The sequence below is a fragment of the Musa acuminata genome, chromosome BXJ3-10 (genome assembly GCF_036884655.1).
Source record: "Musa acuminata AAA Group cultivar baxijiao chromosome BXJ3-10, Cavendish_Baxijiao_AAA, whole genome shotgun sequence".
Lineage (NCBI taxonomy): Eukaryota > Viridiplantae > Streptophyta > Magnoliopsida > Zingiberales > Musaceae > Musa > Musa acuminata.
The window spans coordinates 26,539,734-26,563,018 of NC_088358.1; the positions used below are offsets into that span (position 1 = coordinate 26,539,734).

The 23,285-nt window shown below is 41.7% G+C and overlaps 3 protein-coding genes across 3 annotated transcripts; 1 reads left to right on the top strand and 2 right to left on the bottom strand.

The window, feature by feature from the left end:
* Positions 1–2,063: 2,063 nt before the first annotated feature.
* Positions 2,064–7,182, bottom strand: LOC135650392 (uncharacterized). Its single transcript, XM_065169666.1, has 8 exons — positions 6,860–7,182; positions 6,669–6,762; positions 6,015–6,134; positions 5,866–5,914; positions 3,900–3,999; positions 3,733–3,794; positions 3,549–3,607; positions 2,064–2,351 (listed from the first exon to the last, which is right to left on the bottom strand). The coding sequence occupies exons 1-8, from the start codon at positions 7,009–7,011 to the stop codon at positions 2,247–2,249; spliced, it is 741 nt and encodes a 246-aa protein (XP_065025738.1). The 5' UTR covers positions 7,012–7,182; the 3' UTR covers positions 2,064–2,246.
* Positions 7,183–8,487: 1,305 nt separating this feature from the next.
* LOC104001023 (triose phosphate/phosphate translocator, chloroplastic) lies at positions 8,488–14,609 on the bottom strand. The gene is made up of 12 exons (XM_009423199.3): positions 14,123–14,609; positions 13,976–14,041; positions 13,808–13,873; positions 13,647–13,725; positions 13,052–13,172; positions 12,846–12,941; positions 12,296–12,408; positions 12,139–12,216; positions 10,748–10,864; positions 9,241–9,340; positions 9,041–9,141; positions 8,488–8,812 (listed from the first exon to the last, which is right to left on the bottom strand). The coding sequence occupies exons 1-12, from the start codon at positions 14,398–14,400 to the stop codon at positions 8,795–8,797; spliced, it is 1,233 nt and encodes a 410-aa protein (XP_009421474.2). The 5' UTR covers positions 14,401–14,609; the 3' UTR covers positions 8,488–8,794.
* Positions 14,610–19,489: 4,880 nt separating this feature from the next.
* LOC104001026 (receptor-like protein kinase HSL1) lies at positions 19,490–22,878 on the top strand. The gene is made up of 2 exons (XM_009423201.3): positions 19,490–22,299; positions 22,378–22,878. Exons 1-2 carry the CDS (start codon positions 19,707–19,709, stop codon positions 22,767–22,769), a joined length of 2,985 nt encoding a protein of 994 aa, XP_009421476.2. The 5' UTR covers positions 19,490–19,706; the 3' UTR covers positions 22,770–22,878.
* The last annotated feature ends 407 nt before the right edge of the window (positions 22,879–23,285 follow it).

The following is a 23,285-nucleotide window of genomic DNA, read 5'->3' on the forward strand; positions in this document are numbered from 1 at the left end:
ACGGTTGAGAGAGAAGACTACGGAAAGATCGGCGCGTCGAGTGTCGTGGAAGAGAAGTAATCAATGATGACGGAAAGAATAATGTCGACTCTGTGCGGTGTGACTCGAGTCGCGGTCAATTGGAGTGCGATGGCTCTGTCTCTCTCTCTCTCTCTCTCTGGTAGGCGTACCGACTGGCGAAGTATGTATGCATGATGAGTCACATGGATTAGACAGTTGGATGGAGGACGAATAAAGCTGTTCTTATACGCACCCGTTGATCCGATACCCGTCTTTCCCACGCGACCTCTCATGGGAGGGAACGATGATTCGCAGATGGGGCTCACACGGATCCCGTATGGAAACGCAAGTCGATGGGTGAGTCATCAATTGTATCGAATACTTTTATTCTACCCGTACCCATCAGTGGGGCCTTTTTGCTGTCTCTGAGAACGAGCGAGACAGGTCACACAGGCTGGGAGAATAACATAATGGCATTTTTTTTTAGTATTTACATATATTCCTAAAAATCTGATATATAAGGTGGCCTTACTAAAAATTATTTAATTATATTATTATTATTAAGTCACTTTTGGGATAAGATTAAGAGTATTTCAATTGTTTCTTTATATAAACATATGTTTTGGTACTATTTCAATGTATGGACACTGTACACGACAGAGAGAGAGAGAGAGAGAGAGAGAGAGAGAGAGACAGTGGCTGTTTAAGATTGGGATGATATAAATATGGAACATGGGATGGAAGCCAATCTGCATCACTCGGTCCAGTGGTTGTTTGAAATGAAGGTGTCAAAAGAGACTAATAATGATATGATAGTGGGTGTGTTTCTCTCTGCCTTATCACAAGTTTTTGTTTTTCTATTGATTTTTGTTGCAATATGTTGGATATTTTGTGATTGTGGGCCTCAGCAGTATGATTCAGTTGTTAGCCCATTGCCATTGGTGATTGCATCCCTAGTTTGATGTTTAGTTTATTTCTATTCTAGTTTTAATTGGTATTGAGGGAAGTACTGTTAGCTAATCAAGCCTTTCTTTAGTAAAAGGATTTTTATCCAAATGTATACTAATATCAAGGGTTTTTTGGTTGCTTGCATATGTATACACAGTCTTTCCTTTAGAAATAGAAAAAGTCAACTTCATGTCTTAAGGACAGTATTTGTTCTATTTATTTCTTCTTGACTACCCACCCAATCATATGATACCATTACTAACAATTGAGTGTATTTTTGATAGAATATTAGAGAATTATTATCTAGGTGGAGCGCTTAAGAGGGTGCATTTGTTTGATTGATGGCTTCTGCTGTCTCTCTGGCTTCAAACTTGGCTATGAAACTACTGTTGATTTCTTCGAACAAGAATCTGCTGCATAAAAGGCTCTTGAAAGTACTCGAGTTTTAAGTTCTTCCTTGTTCTTTTTCCTTTGTCCTTTACCTTTAGCAGAGAATAAGAATTTTCTTCTCTCTCTCCAAGACAAGAGCATGACAGAAGCTTGCATCTTTTGTCTCCTTGTAATCAGACCAGCTTCCACCTCTGTTTCTAAGGCATCTCTTCCTTTTTTTAGTAGGCCATTTGTAGCTGAGTTGACTTTGTTATCAGCTTCTACGTAACTTACTGGCCTTAGATGTGCATCTTTAAGCTACATGAAACAATTGGCTCAACTTGATAAAGGCCAACCTTTATTCTCACAGGCAAATTATCAGTGAGAAATAAAGAGATCACTTTAGAAGCATTTCTCATCTAATCTGTGGGATCAGAAGATGACTATTAAGAGCGAAGTAATATGAATTAAAAGGGGACAAATGAGGCAAAAGATTGAACAATCAAAATGTAATGGGCTTTGATGATCATAAGATATGACTAACAACTACATGATGATACCTTTCTGAATTCAGCCAAACGCATGAGTTCATTTAATCTGTTGTGCAACTCAGCCACTTTGGTATCATACTTTATTCAACCGCAGCCCCCAAAGCACTATCCAAACAGATATATATTCCATGAAAAGAAAAACAAATAGCAATAAGTAATCTAAATCCTATTGCTCTCAGCTGTAACTCAAAAAAAGAAAAAAAGGTGACAAATTAATTTTCGATAAAATTATTATGGACATTTTTACTGCATAATATAGTGCATTTCTTTAATAGCTGAGCCCAGAAGAATTGCCTCTTAACAGTAATAGTCACATGAAACCAAATTTGGAAGTTCATTAACATAATCTCACTGGAATAAGTAAAGCTATAACTCAGTCTACTTAACTAGTTTCTTCAACACATCCTCAGCACGTTTTTCCAGCTTGGGCAGTGCCCAATCGTGCTGAATGATGTCAATGCTATCCTTCTCCGCACCCAAGCTCTGAAAGATTGCAAAGAACACAAGATTAATTTTATTTTCCATATAATTGGATCAAAAACTTACAATCGCCAACAAAAGTGTTTGATGGAGAAATTAGTGGTGTTCTAATGCGAAGGTTCATGATAAGATATCACAGATACACCAGGTTCCATGCCAGATAAACCTAGAGTGGCAGCATTTGTTTTGTGCAAGGTCGTGGTGGATATCTCCATAAAGTTGGATGCACTAATTCCACACTTGGTGCAACCAATTTGTATGCTGTTGCAGGTAACAATATACAAAACCTTACTGTTGATGATGTCGATAGAAAGGCAAATCAGACAAGACAAATGAGGTCAACCCTCTTGAACTGTAACCTTACATGTTTATACCATTCCTTCACATGTACCTAAGAGGAGTGAGAAAAAAAATGAAAAAACATTCACAATCCAGAAATAGATGTATTCTGCTTTTATATTGCTTTCAGTTCATCAAACCAGAATATCATGCGTTGAGGCATGACATTCTAACAGGATTTAGTTGAATCATGCGTTGTGAGACCAGAATGTCATGGGTATGACTAGCAGAAACAGCCGCATATATCTACTTTCTCTAAAATATAATAAAAGATCAGACATGTATTAGCTGTGCATCCTAAGTAGCAAATCATTTGATGCAACATATCACAAGTTCAAAATCACCTCTACTGTAACAATGCATTTTTTAGGTAAGAATAAGCATATATCCCTCAAACCTCATAATCTGAACTAAGAAATAGAGAGACAATTAACTTTTTTGTTGCTTCATCTCTTTAAATGTGTGCATTTGGGAGAAAGATAGGGGAAACTTATCAGTAGAATCATTGATAAGGATCTCCCAGGTCGTCAGCAGTATGGTCACTCACAAGGATCTTGAAGTAGGCAAAAGAGTTGCATACCCCAGATAATACCAGGATATAGTCTCATTTGATACCAAGATTTAGTACCATCTATCTCTTTCATCTAATTTGTTAGTTTGTTTGGACCTCCTGAACTCATTAGATAATGATTTGTATACTGTAAAACATATGCTGCTATTTGAATTTTATGGCACCTTGTCTATATAGTCAGCAAAGATGTTATGTAATAAATGAATACATACAGATCACTATCGATCATCAAAAGATATCCTTAACTGGTACTGAGAAGTGCATGCATAATTATGAAATTGAGAAATTACCTTTGTTGGATCAAAACCAAATCCGCTCATTTGCATCATCCGCTGCGTGTCGTCCATAGCTGGATAGACAAGACAAATTACAGGATCAAACAAATACAAGAATCAACGAAACAAAATGCCTAGTCCAAGTAGCAAGTTAAATATGCATTTAACAAGTCCAACACATCCGCCTTTCTATACTGACCATTCTCTTCACCCAGAATTAGGCTGAATAAACCCCTTAGTCCAAACAAATTTAGAAAGTACCTGTCCAAAATGATGGAATTCCAATGCTTGAGTAGACAAAGATAGCAGTGCTAAAGTCATAAAAAGATGTCACAGAAGAAACAATATAGATGCAACAAGCCACACCAGGAACGACTGCTGACATAGCTCACATCGACAGTGCTTAAATCGATTCCATTCTGCAGCATTCCCCTAAATCTATGGGTCAAGGGAAATGGTATTTTTGCTGAAAATAAGAGTGCACAGATTAAAGATGTTATCAATAAAGATAATTATTATCAGAAACACGATATAGTGGAAATAACATCAGAAATAAGTCCTGTATAGGAAAGAACCTTCCAGCATCATTTTAAATGTCTCAGAAAATTCGATAGAAAGTATTATATTAACCAATACAATTGTGCTTGACAAAAACTCAAGGCACTTGACAAGATGCAGTCCTGTATTTTAAAAATAGAGTATGGACGAAAACAAGCATATTTTGTGAAGCCTACAAGTTAGAGAATAAAATCAACAGTGAATTCTCACTTTTCCACTTCCAATATGCAAAAGAATGAATTTAACTTTAACAAAGCTTACTTTGGAAAAGAAACCACTGATGCTAAAAATTTGGTAAAGTCAACACTATAATTCAAACTATTACAACAATTTCTATATCTCACATAATTTCAAGCTGATTGGGTTGTAACCGTCAAATTTATATAATCAAGGGACCCTCATATAGTTAACCTAGCTGAATCATTGCTAATCCACAAAAAATACAGTGCATGCTGATAAAGCTACATATGAATATATACTATATGACATGAAACTGATATACCATCGAAAGCTGTCACAAAGTATCATCACGTATTTATGTTCACATTTCAATTTGAATTCAGCTAACCACAAAGACAAATTTGTTAGATTAGCAGACAAGGTTACATCGCCATATCTTGTGCCAGTCCTGATAAGTATTTGATACTTCCTATGTCCTAGACCAATGTCACCAGCATCCTCAAGTTTGTAGTCAGTTCATGCAGCAATATTTCATAAATAATGCAGGAAAAGCTCAATCATCAAGGTTTATAATCGTGCAATCATTGCGTAACCATGCAAACACAAGGTAAAGCTAACCAAAATTAAAGATATAGCTTAATAGTCATGAAGGCTTGATGGATATTTCATGCTTATTAGCATCTATTGCAACAAAAGTTATAGATGTTCCAATGACTCCAACCATAGATGTGCCTTTAATAGAATGGGCTTGGTGCCACAGTAGGGTTGCTCCTATGCTGACCTAAGTGACTAGGATTCAAATCAGTATTAGCCTCTCTACTTACACGGGTAAGAATGAATACATAGTTGGGACGAATATCGTGTACTAGGCTGTTGATCTATAACCGTTCTCCCTTGCATTAACCTGAATATACTCTTTCCCTTCATATACCATTTCCATGTATAGGACATACTATATATCCTTGATTTCACAATTACAGGAGCTTAAATTTAAAGTTTGCAACCAGAAATCTGGTTTTTTCTATCATATGGCCTTTTAGGTTCAGAAGCAGCATAGGAATCATATCGTAGTTATTCAACAGGCCCATATGCAGGCATTTCCAGTATCTTTGGCGTGAGCGACCCTATGGTTGAATTCAAGAATCATCTCTTGCCTGTTGAGCTCAATTATAAAGGACTGCGACCAAGTTCACAAGCAGTCAAATAATTCTGCCAACTTTTAGTGGAGTCTTCTCATTTACAAGTTTTGCTATTTGGTCATTTCTATAATGATAGAGAAAGGCTCTTAAAAAGATATTTAGCCTTGTATAGGTAAAACTGCATATGTCAGATATTTCAGTTTCCTAGTTTTCTTTTCCATGGTGCATCTGAGGCCTCATGTTGCTAAACAATGAACCACAAAGCCTTCAAAATAGAAGTTAATAAAGTACAGTTGAAACAAAAGATAACAATGACATGTTTGCACAACATGTAGATAAAACAAAAGAGTGTTTACTAGTGATGGCATGATTATAAGAAAAAACTCCCAAGTCAGCTCATTAATGACATGCCATGAAAACAAAATTATAGCAGACCAAAATTCAAGATAAGATACCTGCCACAAAACCAGAGAAGAAAAAGTTCACCCATGCAAATGTAAGTGTCTGAAAGAGAAACAGATGACCTTGATCAGAAAAATGATAGGAGATAGTAAGCCTTAGAAAGAAGCACAGACAAATAATTCAATGATATGTAGTGCAATACCTGTGGTATGATCATTGAAAGGTTCTTCTTCATCATATCCATAGCTAAGTTTGGGTCTGAAAACATCTGAGCCTGTGCATTTTGAGCCTGGCCTTTGGGAACATGCAGTAAGCCATTCTCCTGCAGCACCAAATATTCTCATGAACCATGAACTATTGATGAACCTTTACTACCATTTCTACCATGAATCACCATACTAGGAGAGATGCCTTTTGTGTCCCAGACTCATTGCTAAAGAACAACCAACTTGATAAACTGAGCTTTAACAAAATTATAAAATGTAGACATTGTTTCTCTGAAATGTCTTATCTGCTGCCAAGTACAGAAATACTTGAGCTCACGAGGAAACCTGTTGTAAATTCCAATAAACGATTATTCATACCTAATGTGCAATAATATTAATACGTTACAAGAACGTTCTGAATTTTCTTGACATGATATTGTAGCAGTAAATTCGGAAATAAATCAAAATTCATGTTGGCTCGATAAACAACAAAAACGATAACATCTAACAACGAAAAAATAACCTAAAAAAATCAACAAGTTTCAATTTCTCGCTTCGATTTGCATAAATTCATGTATAGCACAAAGATAGAAGATGAAGCAAGGTTCAAGAAACGATCCTCTTCTTTTCCCTTCCAGTGAGCAACAAACCTCGTTGGTGTAATAAATCTTCCGGGCCCGAAAAGACTTGGCCGGGATGAATCCAGCTGCGGCTCTCAAGTTCCTCGCCCTCAGAATTACCTGCCTACGAAACCGATCAAGGGAAGCCAAATCAAGATTGAAATAACCAACTCTGGAGCGTACGATCGTGGCTACGATCGGAGTAGAAGCAGGACACAAACCCTTCCTTGACGACCTTGAGGTCGGGGGCCTGGTGGGACCGCATGAGCTTGGACACGAAGTAGCGGAGGACGCCGATCAACACCATCACCACCGACAGAGGCACGAGGACCCAATCCCTTATCGCCGTGTCCAGAACAAGATCCTCCGCCATGGCCGCCCCGCCGCACCACCTCCGAATCTAGATCCTCTCCCAAACTATACGAGAACCGGAAGGATCCGACGCGCGCTGCTATCCCTTGGCTCCTCGGTACTCGGACGGAGGCGAGGGTTGGAATGCCCTCCAGCACAGAACGAAAGGTGGGAGATCCGAGCCGTCCATGGTTCCGGGCGCCTCCTTTAAGGGCACTAATCAAAGCTGCGTGCAGGAATCTTGCAGTTCGGAACCGATCACAATTTGCACACATCTCAAAGGCAGAAATCACCATCCGGATCAATCACATGGAGGTTGCCCAGTCTTTGAAGAGGAATCGTTTGGAGAACCATCTCATCTCACAAAAATATTATCCTCATAATTTTATTTTATTAAAAATTAGTATATTATAAATATAACCATTTAAACTAATTATAAGAAAAGAAGAAGAGGGGAAAAAAAGAGAAAAAAAAAAAACTTGGAATGCATCCAAAACCTCACAAATCAGATGTTAAAGAAGACACAAATTAACTGATTGAAGATCAAAGTTTGTGGCTCTCTTATCAATATACCCTTAATCCAGAAAGAGGAGAATTTTTTTGATGTACAAGTACAACAATGGATGATTATATTTCAACTATTGACACAAATGGACAATATTTCATCTAATTGTATGTCTATGTTAGTTTTCATTCAGCAGAATGAAGAGAAAGGTTTCACATATGCAAAAGTAATACAGTTTGTCCAAAACAGTCACCATTGCAAACCACAAGAGTGTAGATATTAAGCGAAAATGAGCTACTCAAGAATATTTCAGACTGCGGGTATATATAGATTTTTCACACCTGGGCTCCATTTTCTTCATTCCAACAATTGGTAATTCAGAACAATATTCAAGAAAGTTAATATATGACAATGAAAGTCAACGATTATTTGAGACTTGGCAATTAAATACTCTTAGCCATCATGATTTTAGTTTTCTGGACCTTAGAAAAGAAGATACATGTGAAGCATATATTGATTGCACATAGGCTTATGATCTCTTCTTTTAGTGACATCAACAACAAAATGTCATGGTAATTCAACCAGTTGGGCTGAGCCATATGCAACAATATTTACATCAAGATACAAAATTATTCAATTCAATAACTCACAAATAATTCAATATAGAAGATCTAGTTAAACAAATAAAATAAATTGACATGCTAATCGACACTAACACCAATCCTTTCCTTGGTTTCATACAAACACTTGACTTGTGTAAAGCTGTGATTTTATTTCAATTAGTTCTAATCATATACCTTAGGCTCTTCAAAAAGTATAGATGTCTTTGCTACACATTTCAATTCAGGATGCACCATTTTTCTCCAATTCATCAAACATCAAGTAGCTGCTATCTATCAAACCTGGTTGTCTAGCATACAGTGCAAATACAAACTAGCAGATGTGACCTCTTAATTGAACTTTTACAATATAGGGGAAAGAACTTGAAAAACATTGAAGAAAAGTTGGTTTCATATTTCCACAGGTTTGAGACCAGCAGCTTTATTCTACAGACACGAGCACTCCAGTGCTCTCTTTGAAGCTTCTAAACAATAAATTATTTTGTGTTTTGCAAATTAGCAATGGAAAGAGTTTCCCTTTGGAAAACAAATAACACAACAACGAGAAAAAGAAATGAGATGTAATAAGGGGGCTTTAAATGGCTGCCTGCCTCACATCACTTTCTTTTCCCCTGTCGCTGGCACGTACATGCCAAACCTTGAACGCCATGCAATCCTCCATGGCTACAGCTTCCCACTGCTCATGCAGCTTTCAATTGCTGAGGATGTTTAAAAGGGATTTTGATTAGACTGGTTATAATAATCTTACCTCAACTATAGTAAGAAAATTGATTGAATTGGGCAACACAAGGTCCTCCCTACATTCACCTAGTCAAGCCTTTGCAATTTAATCATCCAAGTATATGCCCGACCAGGCTCCAAGGAAAAAGAAGGAACACATCTTTTTTTATCACAATATAACAAATAACAAGGTTTTAGATACATACTCTTTTCTCCTCTTCCATCTTTGCCTTGATGTATGAGTAAAGGGCAACTCCTCCAATTGCTATGCAAGTTCCGATACCCGTTTGTGTCGAAATCTTATTGCCTGTCATAGATTGGAAAAGTTAAAGAGTGGCAAGAGCCTATATTAGAAATCTAAACCTGCAGTCATTGAGATATCACAATGAGAGATGACAACACATACCGAATATTATAATTGAGAAGCCAATCACAAACACACGTTTCAGAACATTCCCAACTGCATGTGTGAGAGGAGCAACTCGTTCCAAGGTGTTGGCTGCCAACTGTTGGATGCATAAACATTATAATGTCATTAATCTCTGTATGCATAATCATGATGCAATTAAAATTCTAATTTTGTTGTATCTTCCAAAACATTTAAAAGAATCTAATGGATGCATTCAAAATTTTATTAATCATTACATTCTAAAACTTAATTCAGCACACTGGAACAGGTGGTTCAACATATATCGTTCCAATAAAAGTACATTTTACTGGGAAACTTCAAAAATAGTGGCGGATGCTAGAGGGGACTGAAAGATGGCAGCAAGAACAAAAGCATAATGACCAAGAGACCTTGAAGCAGATAAAATGTGTTCACGATCTTATAGAGAAATGGACCAAATGGTCCAACCCTAATTAAAGTGTTCTGCTATAAAACTTGAAGCAGCATGATACCACCAAAGTCTCTTGTTTATTCAGCTTTGGCAATCTATTAAGATAAGCCAATCTTTTTATTTTCCTAATGCAAGGGCAAGGTGATTGACATTCAATCAAATAATTGAAATTTGAGAAAAAGGTTATTTCGAAACAATCAGCATTAGTGATGTGAGAACCATATTCGAAATCACACCATGGTATTCACAATCCATCCTGTCTGATGTGGGTTATCTTGGTCTAATAGATATTATTAGTTTAGAAGAGCATTCCAAATATAATTTCTTTTTTTAAATGAGAACATCTTTTACGTTCCCACTTTCTGTTGTTATATTGCTTACTATAGAAGAAAAGAAAGCTAAAGGACAAGCATGAAAAAAAAAACATCCTTGGTTGGAGATTCTAATAATAAGGGAGACAAATCTTGGATTTAATTAAGGATTCAAAGGCTTGATAGAATATTTCAGAAGTTTAGTCATCCTTAAAGAATTTATAAACAAACAGGCACATCAATTAAATATATTATCAACAAGAAAAATTATTTGTCAGAACAAACATACAAATATATCTTCCTCAAAGGAGAAAAGATAAAATAATTGACGTATTTGAGTAAAGTTTGGAATTTATCCTCCAAATGTGTGACATCGTTGTCTGTACATGAGGCATGTATGATGCAATGCCTGGATCCTTAGATATACCCATAAAAAGTCTGGTTTTCTCACCTCCCCGTCTCACTTATATTTCAGCAGTGTTATCTCTCTTCCTCTCACTTTCCTTTCCTCTATTCTCAAATTAAATAAAAAAAAGAATTGTCTGCTCTTGATGTGCTCCTACATCAGATTGATATCACAGGGTATGTTCTACATCACCTCTTATTCACTTGGCTAAGAAAGTTGAAACCCCAAGTAGACCCATTACTGAAGGAAGAAATTCTAGGAACTGCTCTTTTACTAGTCCAGTGGATCCAAGCATATATATGTTTTCCAGTATCCTCCACACAAACTTAGTAGTCAATTAATATCTCAAACAGTTACCTGATTATAGAGGTGATAAAACATCCCCACCCAGAAAAGATCAGAGAGGAACTTTGTCATGCCTACTTTTGCAATTGCATCCTTGAAGCCATGTTGCATTAGTTGAGGACCCTCAAGCTGCAAGCTCCAAAATAGATTGATTGGTCAAGAGCAACATATAGGCATCAATAACATTCATTTTGTTAAATTAATTTTAAGCAAACAACAAACTAACAGCGAGCTTTCTGCTGCATAAAAGCAGATGCATATGCTTTAAAAACTGACTTGAGCTACTCAGGTATAATAAAATGTCCCGATTGATGCACAATGCTTGAGGTTGAATAACACAATCTACGATGGCCTTGTTTAATATATTATAAGCAGAAGGTGAGAAGGAGAATGTGTGTTGGATGTTTAGTGTCCTTGGCTGATAAGAAAGGACCCCACGCAAAATGTCTTCATATCTGTGCTGCTAATTCATTAAACGGTTCAATGCAACACATCACCCCAAGTTTATATGCTCTAAAAAGTTAAAGCATAGCATGCAAAACACATACATAGCGCAAAGTTCTTAGACAGAGGTTTCGAGTACCAGTCCATATGAAGTACTAGACAGTGGGATGGCAGGAATGGAAAAGAGTAAGAAAAAAGAAAAGCAGTAGGAGATTTACCATAACTCCTTTTCTAGTCCTCTACTTACCTTCTCCACAGCCACTTGGATGAACCGGAACTAAGGCTGGTGCACACAATCGAGTGTTTGGAGGCTTTCTAGAGGATCTTTTAGACCCAGTCTGAGTCTTAAATGACAGTCTAGGCCAGACTAAATCAATAAACAAGGCCAACCGTGTCACAACATAAGGCTAAGAGAATATCACCCATATAGTGGGTGGTACTGCCCTAATCCTGCCAGTAAACCAAGCAATATTGTCGGTAACCCCAAAAGCAGGAACTAACAGTATGGTCCTGATTGCCCATGGGTCAGAACAGTAAATTTCATGTGGACCGTACTGATCTAATCACTGCTAAGAAATATTGTCTCAATTAACATCATAATGAGCTAATCCAATACTATACGAATCAACAAAAAGAAAAACTGAATGACATACATCAGTTCTTGTCCTTTAGTTGAAGTGGCCAATCGAGATTGAAAGTCCATTTAGTCAAATTCAAGCTTTAGTTTGGACACAAATCCATTGCACTTGAGGAAATAAGTGGCTCAAATGTATGGTTAATATTCGCATAAGTCTCCAGCGAACCTAAATATAAAGAAGAAATTATAGATGCTGACAGTCTCTGCCACCAATAACCCAGTTGGACTCTGAGTTCGGCAAGCAATATATGATGGTTCAACAAAAAAAATAAAGTTAAAAGGGACAATTTTCTCTTTACAACAATCCGTGCAAAGTACTTACAAGAATTGCAGGAGGAATACAAACAAATAGAGCAATGATTGATATGTATGCATACACATTTGTGCTGTCCATGTCGGTCTGCAAAAAACAAATAGGTTTTTTGTAAGTGAATGGGACAAATAGGAGAACAAATATAAGGGTGAAGCGTGAGCTGGACCATGGCTTTCTTGGAATAGATGCTCCTGTATGTGAAGGAGATGTTTGAGATCATGGCACTAATGAAGCCAGTCCAATTGAATGATAGTTCCGTGAGGGATGCCATTGAGACACCTGAAATTCACAATATTTACCATATAATGTACTGATAAATAAATAGGAGAGTAATTTGTTTCTCAGTTATAAAGTGAATTAAAAGGAAAAATGCAACTGCTTTCTTGAGATTTTAGCTACCAACATAAGCTCCACCATCTTTCACATTCTTACAGGCCACAAGGTATTATCCATAAAACTCTTTTAAATATATTTATAAGCATAGATTAATTACCAAACTAATGTGTGAAAGAATTGCTTCAGCAATCAGGTTGAATTTTACCAAAAGCATATATAAGATGCAAAACATCAAACTTACACATAAATACAAGTCAAAAGATAGAAAAGAAAGGAAGGATGTCAAATCCTCAGTCATTGCACTCTACCCTTTATAGCAGCATCCCTAACTAGAATAGCAAGATATACAATCACACAATAACATGATAAAAGTAAATTACCAATAACAACTGGAGCTAGAGATAACCAGAGCGTCAATGGTATCGGTTGTCCTAGGATGAATTGAGAAGCTGATGCATTGAAGAAGGGTTCCAGTGCTGACAAGAAAAAAAGTGTTGGATTAAATTTTAGAAGCACTGAACTGGAACTTTCCTTGAAGGGAAAGCTCCACTTCACTCTGGGCAATGTATTAGACATGGAAGATTACCCTTGATTGTGTGAGTGAATGAAACTGCAACAGCAGCAAATGACACATTGCTAGTGACATGACCGATAGCATGGCCGACTGCAACAGGGATGAGCAGCTTCAACAGATCCGAGTCGATGGGCTAAAATAAGACAGATCAAATCAAATTGCATATTAAAATCTCCCTTAGCTTTAGCTAATTCTCAAGGTAAGACAAACTAACGTCTGTTAGCAAAATCTTGGACAAAATATGAAGAACTTGGAACCATACTTTAAACAGAAAACTTCAATGGCTGATTCACTCGGAGTTTTGCAAATTTGACACTTTGAGTTCTTTTTAATGATTAAAAAGACACCATACGTTGAATTCTAAAGTGGGACACTTCGGATGGATATGTTTTGGGCATGCTCTTTGTTCCCTCCTACGGTGGCTTCCCTCACATGGATAGCTTGGCAGCCTAATCGAGATTTCCCACCAACGATGAGCAACCACACGGCAACAATACCCACAAAATTATGGACCACATCATCTATTTGTTTACCTTTTCCCTAAGATGAAGTACAGTTATAATTTCAATGGAAGACGTGCTATAGGGGTTTGGCCGGCGAAACTTACGGCGCGCTTGGGAAGACCGACGGCCCAGCTCACCAAACAATACACCACGCCCACGGAGAGGTGTATCACCGACACAAAGCTGCACCCCCAATCCAAACAGTGAGCACAAAGCTAAATTAACGTGCAACTCTTGCATCATTAAAGACGATAAAAACACTTACTAAGGGTAGGGAAAATAATTATAGATCGTCTTGTTGATGATGTTAAATATCACGTTCAAGAAATACCTGTCCAAAATTCATGATGATGATGATGCATCAGCAATTCGATCGGATTTATGTAATGTAGGGTTTCAAAACATGGTTTGGCGGTAAGATCATCGTACGTACCACATGAAGAAGAAGAAGCCGGTGACGAGAGCGGGGTACTTCGCAGCGAAACCCACTTCCGCTTCCCTAATCGAAACAAGAAAGGGTTGCCTCTTTAGGATTCGGGGGAGAAGATGATTGTGAATCCACGGAGGAGACGGACCTCACCCGACGTGATCGCTCCCTTCGGCCGGCGAGGAGGACGCGGCGGCGGCCACGGGGCGGAGGAGCCCATCCTTCTTGGATACAGCAGCGGCGGTGGCGATCCTCGATGGCGGAAAGGAGCGGTCGAGGTGGATGAGCGAGAGCTGGCGGCTCCAGATGGGGTTCCCTCCGTCGGCCAAGGAACCGGCGGCGATGGCTGGGTTCCTCGCGGCCGGGCGCCGGAGGCGGAGAAGGCCGGTGATGCCGCTTCCGGTGCCGGATATAGCGCCCGCCGCCGCCATCGTGCCCAGCCTTCTTCCTGCGATCGATCGATCGATACAGTGGGGGCAGCGAAGCAGGAAGAGGGAGATTCAGGTTTCGGAGGGGGAGGGGAACCAAACAAAGGAGAGTGCGCGAGCAGAGCAAGACGAGATCGGAAGAAGTGAAAGAACGGCGCGATGACATCGATCGTCCATCTCAGATAAATTTATATGCGGACATGTTTTGCAATCACAATACATCCGTTGATTTGGGGGGTTACATGTGGACGTGAGAGGTTCAAACGTACAAATAGGCAGAAATAAGAAGAAAGTGGGGGTGAGAATATCATTGTATTTATCATTTAATATTAAGAGAAATAAGGCTATAACAAAGGTTCGGTTGGAGGAGAGTGTCGTTATGATCTGATCGCCACTCCATTTTGGCTAACCTATCTCCTCTCGAGATGGCGAACGCGACCACACGCGCAGCCCTCCACGGTGCACATCTCGTGAGCCCCTCGTAAAGATGGGGTAGCTTTATCGAAGTGGAAGGTGTCGTCGTCCTCGTGATTCTGTTCCTACAAGATAGAAGTTCAAAACTTGGAGCCGCGTGTCGTCCCGCCTGCAGTCGTCGTACGTATGTTTTAACCGTCTGACGCGGGAACTTGTGTTCTTATCGGAGGTTGATAACGCCGATTGATACGGATCGTCCGACACCTTATCAGCTTCATATATGATCGAGCTTCATGTTCAGCTCGATATCACTTACGATCGATCACTCAGATACATCTCTGTCGTCTTATTGGCACGATGCCTTTATACGACAATTATAATGTGCGATGGTTCGAGAAACCTCTTCATGATCAATTAATATTCAATATTCAAACTAATTTTTTTATTTAATTTTAATGATTATAAGAGTTTTAAGACTATCAAATAATTAAAATTTATAATATCAAATAGACCGAGCGATTTATGAGGTAGTATATTAGTTAGGTATAAGTATAGATGTAAGAAATATGTAATTCACATCTAACAACTTGATCACTATCAAAGTAGAAGTCGATGACAATATGTTTTATATGTGAGTTGAATAGCGGGTTGACACATAAGCATATATTATTGATATCATCGTGATATATTATATGAGTGATTTATAATGTGATGTGAAGTTCGTGTAGCAAATTGGTAACCAATTAAGTTTTACAACCGTAATAGTGATGACTCGATATTCAGCCCAAAAAATAGATATTGCGATCATGTTTTATTTTTAGGAACCCCAATTGATCATATTTACTTCAAGAAAGATAATGTAGACTAACATAGATATTCTATCATCAATATTGTCTGTCTAATCAATATCGATGAAGGTATTAAAAATAAAATAATAATTTTGTATAAAGAAGAAGTCAATGATCATGAGTTCCTTTAAGATATTACATAACATATTTTAATACAAACTAATGTACCATGGATGCATGAATTATAATAATTTGTTAGTTGTAAATGAAATGTCTAGATATATGCAGTTGGTATTAGATTGATTTTTGTCTGACACATCTAAAGAATTTATTATGAAAGAGATAATTTTATTCATTAAGATAATGTATATTTATATTGATTGTGAATTTTTTTATCATCTGCTGCACTCAAATTTATAATTAATAATCAAATTATAAATTAATAAGAAATTAAAATATAAAAAATATATAAAAAAAAAATATTATTCTATATTTGCTATGATCTCCTATCAAAACCCCCCATGTAAATTTACATGAGACTCTACACTTCATCCTCGACTCAAAACCTACACTGCAACTATGAATGCCTCTCGCCTTAGTTCTTTGCCCACGTCCAGCCCAACCATTCCTCCTCGGTCCACATCGGTCCACAATGTGGATTGTGTTCTTTGGTGAATCGAAGAGAACACTCGTGAAAATGATCTAAATCCAACAAGTCAAGATGTTCAATACCAACCACCACAACATTCCTCGAAGTCATCAAGTTTCTACATATTTGTTCCTCAAGACAAATAGTATACTGATTAACTGACACCACGTACAACCGGTCCTGCATGAATTAAACCATTGAATGGACGACGACCAACAACTTCAATCGGATACATCATTCCGCACCATTGGCCGAGAGTTAATACTCACAACTACTACAGCAGTGGCATGCACAGATACTTAATGACCTGCTGCAGCATGTAAGTAATAGCCTTCGTTTTCTTCGAATTGGAGTCGCCCTTCGTGCTCCGTCACAGCCATCAACCATCTATTTTTCCTCATCAGCTCTAACAAGTACATCTCAAAAGGCTACTGTTCTTTCCTGTTGGATCTTTCGAAAGGAGATATGTGTTGCCGATCATGAAGGTGGAATTTTAGTTCTGCCTTTTGCGCTGGTTTCAAAGATCGGAGCCTCTGCCACATTAATTTCCTGGCTTGAGTGTCCCACCCGAACACTAGTTTCTGGGAGAAATCGTACAACAAGAATTGATAGGTGTTGACTTCTGTGCTCGTCCTGCCAGTGTCTGTGAGCTGGGATCTATAATAAAGGCTGGATCGATAAATCTGTCACGATTAATCTGAAGGTGACAGAACAATGATCATGAAAAACAAAGATTATTACGAGGAAAAAGATTCACCATACTTTAGTCTTGGAGGTTTGGTCCGCTCATGCTGTTGCATCATCTCTTCCCATGTTCCCTTCCCAGCTAAAGCCAACCTTGAAACCAAAGCATGATTTGGCGCAACCCACCATGCTTTCATGACCTCTCCTAATCTTTGTGGGATTCCTTTTGATTTCCAATATTTTTCCATATCAGAACAGTTGTTTTCGATGAAAGAAGGAACATCTAATCATGGGTTGTTTTCTACATTCATCGTAATTACTTCTTCCATTAATTCATGGGAGTTGGCGGAGCACGGCAGGATTTTAATGGAGAAAGCGGCAATTGGATTAGTATTAATCTCGACACATGACGTACATAAATGTCGATTTAGAGTTCCTTAATCTGATGCACGTATGCTGACAACTACGTTCGTGATACGTGGAACCAAACGCCGCCGCCAACTCAGAAGATTCACACCTCGCTGCTGCACCAAATCAATCAGTCATCACGGCCACCACCACGGCCACCGTCACCGGCGTCCTTTGTGCACGTCGTCTTCAGAACAAGACAACTGTGTGCAGGTGAGACGTCGCTTCGTGGACGACAGACAGCTCCATGGACTGCCAACAGCAGTATCTATATGATATCTATATCAGAGAAGACGAGTCATCACAGGTTTTCTATGACCGTTCGCTGGCTGCAGATCGCCCGTCATTCTTCGTGTTGTCACACCGAGACAGATCTCTCTTTTTACGTGTTCTTGGGAGGAGGAAGAAGATAATGGAGTCTACAACGGCTAGGTCTACACTAGGCTGGACCACGGGAGGAACTCTAGTGCGAAGTCTCCAACTAGGGGAGGACTGCCGTCGTCATCGACGAGAATACTACTGCTCCTCCCCTCGTACTGCTATGGAGCTCGAGTTGGGATGTGAATCCACTGTGGTTTTCTCCCCTTCCAAAGCGAAGAGACAGCGAGGGAGACAAGTAGGGAAGAGATCTAAGATGAAGGGGTGGGGTAGCTGTAGACTTGCAGTGCTGATTTTAATGCAAGAGGCAATTACTGAACTCTACAACGGCAATCTCTGAGACTGATATAACTGTGTTTGACTCTCACCTGTCCTCGAATTATAACTCGAAGTTTAACATGGTAACAGGAACGAGTGGAATTACTGGCACTGTGAATTCGGAGCGAGCGAGAGCGAGAGCGAGAGCGAGAGCGAGAGAGAGTGACCCAAAGGCCGAGACAAAAATGGCACAACGAGAGCAGAGTTGAAAGGATACAGCTAGCTGTGAAGAAAAAGGACAACTCAGAGAAATCATTGACTCCTTAGGCATCGACGTACTTTGATCCCTTTGTTCTTCGCTTTGTTCCTTTACATGCATATAATCGCTGCAGGTCATGGAAATCATGATAAAGAAGAAAATAGTTTGAGAGTTCCAGTCTATATATATATATATATATATATATATATATATATATATATATATATATATATATATTAACACTAAATATAAAAGTATAAGAATTTATAATAATATTTGAACTAGTCAAGTAAATAATAAAACAAATCACAAGGAGAAAATATATTGCCTCATCTGACACCCGTTAAAATTAGGATTTAGAATTATATTTATAATAAACCCCCTTAGATGTCACTTTTGACACCGGCAAAGACTACCTAACAATATGAAACTTTTCTTCTTCTTCTTCCTATCTTCCTGTCAACTTCTGGCACATGGTGCTAATGAGACACTGGTGCAGCAGGAGGAATTTGTATTCTTTCTCAGGGAGAGAGAGAGAGAGAGAGGGAGACAAAGGTGGGTGTGTTTAGTCAATGATCAGGCTACTGTTGAGAGGAAATATTAGTTGAGTTTTGTTGGTTTGTGCTACATGATGTGTTTCTATCTAAGCTGTATGATTAAATGTGTGATACCAGTGAGTAAACCTCAGTGTTCAATCCCAAGCAAATATGCTACATTCTCGATTACCCAGTTGTTGCAGTATCCAAAGCATTATTTGGCCAGAAACCCCCTCTAATGATGCATCTGGTAATCATGGAGCCTACCACGTTCCTCGGTTGAAAGCTTGTCTCCTCCAGCTCGGTTTACAGAGGAATCGAGCTACTGTTCCAGACGAGAATGAAAGAGGATGATGGATGGTTCGCCAGTGCTGCACGTATCTCGAGCAGCGGTCGCAGCAACATTACACAGATTCCTTACCATTTTAGCTTTCTATCTCGAGCCTGTGCGACTCGGCGAGAATCTAGCGCGTCATGTGTCTGCCATAGATAGCTCTTTCTACCCATCTGACAGAGGAAATCTACCGAGCAATCATGCAGCTCTTCCGAAGGGGTCGTGAGCAGACAGGCTTTACGTTGCCCTTCTGTCTTCCATCCCAGATCAAATTAAACACATGGGGTTTCACTGCGTCAGTGTCCCAACCTCGAGCTCGCACGTAGCGGAAAGCATTCCACTGGCTTAATGATCTCTCACTCACTCGGTCGCTCGGTCACTGATGGGGCATGAAGTAGGTGCCCACCTCCCCCACCCTCTTCCATCTGCTTGCCGTTGCCTTCCTATCAATTCCTCTTTTCTTCTACCTCTCTCTTTCATCAGCGATGGGACGGAAGAAAGGGTAGGTGCCTCTTTCCTCTTCGTCCATTGGGTGCCTCCTTTTGAATGAATGCGGAGGAAAGAGAAGTAGCAGACTCGATCGTTGCTTCGGAACCTGGCCATGGCGCTTGCAGCTTTAGCAGTGCTCTTCTTGTTCCAGCTCTGCCGCCTTTCCCTGTCCTTGAACCAGGAAGGTCTCTACCTGTTGCAAGCCAAGAGGGGGCTCGAAGACCCCGACAACGCACTCTCCGACTGGAACCCTCGGGACTCCACTCCTTGCAACTGGACCGGCATCACTTGCTCGTCGGCGGGGGCCACCGTCACCAGCGTCGACCTCACCGGCCTCGGCCTTACCGGGCCCTTCCCTGCCTCCCTCTGCCGCATCCCTAACCTCGCTTTCCTCTCCCTCTCCTGGAACAACATCAACTCCTCCCTCCCGGACTCCGCCGTCGGTCCCTGCGCCGCCCTCGCCCACCTCGACCTCTCCCAGAACCTCCTCGTCGGCCCGCTCCCCGACGCCCTCGCCGCCCTGCCGTCCCTCGCTCACCTCGACCTCACCGGTAACAACTTTTCTGGCCCCATCCCGCCCTCCTTCGGCCGCTTCCCCGTTATCCAGGATCTCTCGCTCGTCGCGAACCTGCTCACCTCCACTGTCCCTGCCTTCTTGGGCAACCTCACCACCCTCCGCCAGCTTAACCTCTCCTACAATCCCTTCGCCCCCGGCGGCATCCCTCCCTCCCTCGGTAATCTCTCCTCCCTCGAGGTCCTCTGGCTCGCCGGCTGCAACCTCATCGGCGATATTCCGCCATCGCTCGGTCGGCTCTCGAAGCTTGCCGACCTCGACCTGTCCACCAATGCGCTCTCCGGGCGTATCCCGGAGTCCATCGCCAACCTCTCTAGCGTCGTCCAGATCGAGCTGTACAATAACTCGCTCTCCGGTCCCGTTCCGCCGGGCTTCGGCAAGCTCAGCTCGCTGCTCCGCGTCGACGCCTCCATGAACCACCTCGAGGGGTCTCTTCCGGAGGACCTCTTCGACGCCCCCTTCCTCGAGAGCGTGCATTTCTACTCGAACCGGATCACCGGCAGCGTGCCCTCTGGCGTCTCGCGCTCCACGAGCCTGATCGAGCTCCGGCTCTTTGCCAACCGGCTCAATGGCTCTCTCCCTGCCGAATTGGGCAAGAATTCGCTGCTTATGGTGCTTGATCTGTCGGATAATCTGCTCTCTGGTGAGATACCACAGAGCATCTGCGACCGTGGCGTACTAGAGGAGCTGCTTTTGATCGACAATTTGTTCTCGGGTCGCCTCCCGGAAGGCCTCAGCCGCTGCCGGACTCTTACCCGCGTCCGGCTCAGGAACAATCAGCTGTCCGGCGAGGTTCCTGCCGGGTTCTGGGGATTACCCCATCTTTGGCTGCTCGAGCTCAGAGGAAATTCCTTCTCTGGTGGGATCTCTCCGGTCATCTCCAGTGCCGCAAACCTCTCCAAGATCCTCATCGACGACAACCAGTTCAGTGGCAGCATCCCATCCGAAATGGGAGCTCTGTCGAAGCTCTACGAGTTCTCCGCCTCGAACAACCGTCTCTCGGGGCCGCTCCCGTCGTCCCTCGGTTACTTGGCGGAGCTCGGGCAGCTCGACCTCCACCACAATTTCCTCTCAGGCGAGTTGCTTCGTGGAATCCAATCGTGGAAGAAGCTCAGCGAGCTGAACCTCGCTGACAACGAGTTCACCGGCCGCATACCTCCGGAGCTCGGCGACCTCCCAGTGCTCAACTACCTTGATCTCTCCGGCAATCTGCTCACCGGCGACATACCCCTGCAGTTGCAGAACTTAAAGCTCAACGAGTTCAACCTATCAAACAATGATCTCTCGGGCCCTCTTCCACCTCTTTTCGCACGCGACATCTACCGGGACAGCTTCCTGGGCAATCCGGGATTGTGCCACGAGTTCTCGGGCTTGTGCCCTGTTTCACGTGGCACTGGGGATCGTCACGGCTTCATCTGGTTGCTCCGCTCGATCTTCATGCTGGCTACGTTGGTCTTTGTCGTCGGAGTTGCGTGGTTCTTTTGGCGGTATCGGAAGTACAAGAAGGCGCAGCTGACACCAGACAAGTCCAAATGGACGTTGACCTCGTTCCACAAGCTCGGATTCAGCGAGTACGAGATCCTGGATTGCCTCGACGAAGACAATGTGATTGGGAGTGGCGGCTCAGGGAAGGTCTACAAGGCGGTGCTAAGCAACGGAGAGATGGTCGCGGTGAAGAAGCTATGGGGCACATCGAAGAAGGACGTCGAGAACGCGAACCAGTCCGTGGACGATGGTTTCGCGGCGGAGGTCGCGACGTTGGGGAAGATTAGGCACAAGAACATCGTGAAGCTGTGGTGTTGCTGCACTCACAAGGACTGCAAGCTTCTGGTGTACGAGTTCATGCCGAATGGGAGCTTGGGAGACCTGTTGCACAGCAACAAAGGAGCACTCTTGGACTGGCCGACGAGGTACAAGATTGCGCTCGATGCGGCGGAGGGGCTCAGCTATCTACACCACGACTGCATGCCGCCGATCGTGCACAGAGATGTGAAGTCCAACAACATCCTGTTGGATGGTGAATACGGTGCCAAAGTAGCAGACTTCGGGGTGGCGAAAACTGTGGAGATGATGGGGAAGGGACCCAAATCCATGTCCGTGATCGCTGGTTCATGCGGATACATCGCGCCAGGTTTCCCCTCTTCTCATTCTTCTCCTCATCAGCGATGACCTTTGTAGTCGATGCATTCGATTCACTTCCATGCTGCAGAGTACGCGTACACTCTGCGGGTGAACGAGAAGAGTGACATCTACAGCTTCGGCGTGGTGATCCTGGAGCTTGTGACGGGGAAGTTCCCGGTCGATCCAGAGTTCGGGGAGAAGGACTTGGTGAAGTGGGTGACCTGCGCAATGGAGCAGAATGGGGTGGACCATGTGATTGACCCAAAGCTTGATGTGCGCCAGCATAGGGAGGAGATCAACAAGGCGCTCAGCATCGGGCTTCTCTGCACCAGCTCTCTTCCGATCAACCGCCCGTCGATGAGGAGGGTGGTGAAGATGCTCCAAGAAGTGAGAGCAGAGAACAGGACCCAGATCGAGACAAAGGATGGGAAGCTCTCTCCTTACTACCGTGAAGAAGTGGATCCCAACTCTTCGGTGTAAGAGCTTCAGCATCTGGTGAGACAAGAGAGTGTGACTGTAAATGGATGGATCGTCAGTGTGGTCTTATCTACAACATGAATGAAGTGTCAACCAACTGAATGCTACCGTATGTTCTACCCTGGCACTAAACATTGCAAGGGTTATGGCTCGGTGTTCTTCGTCTTCTTCCACCAGAGAGCTGCAGAGCTGTGAGGACGGGCCTGCATAGCGACTTTGATCTCGTGAGTTGTACTGCATCTGATGCCCACAAATTATGCATCAGATCCAATGCGACATCAAACATGTGCTTTTGATGCCTGCATCCTTGCGCAAACAAACAAGGACGGATATGATAGTTGGCAGGAGAATCCACAAGATGATGTCGATCATAAGGTTCTTAAGATCCAAGAAAGTCGTAGCTTGTTGACAGCCAGGTGTGATAGAGGAGATAAGAACAATGGTTGATGCCCCAAAGCAAAGTAGAAGCGATGCGACGGCATTGACATGTTGTGTACATCGTTGACATTGACTCGATCT

What these genes read in the sequence shown, in the direction of transcription:
- LOC135650392 (XM_065169666.1), bottom strand. Translation starts at nt 7,011, where the DNA reads ATGGCGGAGGATCTTGTTCTGGACACGGCGATAAGGGATTGGGTCCTC. An exon ending in TTTCAATGATCATACCACAG is followed by an intron (nt 5,915 to 6,014) that starts GTATTGCACTAC and finishes TTTCTCTTTCAG; the next exon opens with ACACTTACATTTGCATGGGT. An exon ending in TATGTCAGCAGTCGTTCCTG is followed by an intron (nt 3,795 to 3,899) that starts GTGTGGCTTGTT and finishes CATTTTGGACAG; the next exon opens with GTACTTTCTAAATTTGTTTG.
- LOC104001026 (XM_009423201.3), top strand. Translation starts at nt 19,707, where the DNA reads ATGGCGCTTGCAGCTTTAGCAGTGCTCTTCTTGTTCCAGCTCTGCCGC. An exon ending in ATGCGGATACATCGCGCCAG is followed by an intron (nt 22,300 to 22,377) that starts GTTTCCCCTCTT and finishes TCCATGCTGCAG; the next exon opens with AGTACGCGTACACTCTGCGG.
- LOC104001023 (XM_009423199.3), bottom strand. Translation starts at nt 14,400, where the DNA reads ATGGCGGCGGCGGGCGCTATATCCGGCACCGGAAGCGGCATCACCGGC. An exon ending in TCGGTCTTCCCAAGCGCGCC is followed by an intron (nt 13,173 to 13,646) that starts GTAAGTTTCGCC and finishes GTCTTATTTTAG; the next exon opens with CCCATCGACTCGGATCTGTT. An exon ending in TTTATCACCTCTATAATCAG is followed by an intron (nt 9,341 to 10,747) that starts GTAACTGTTTGA and finishes TGCATCCAACAG; the next exon opens with TTGGCAGCCAACACCTTGGA.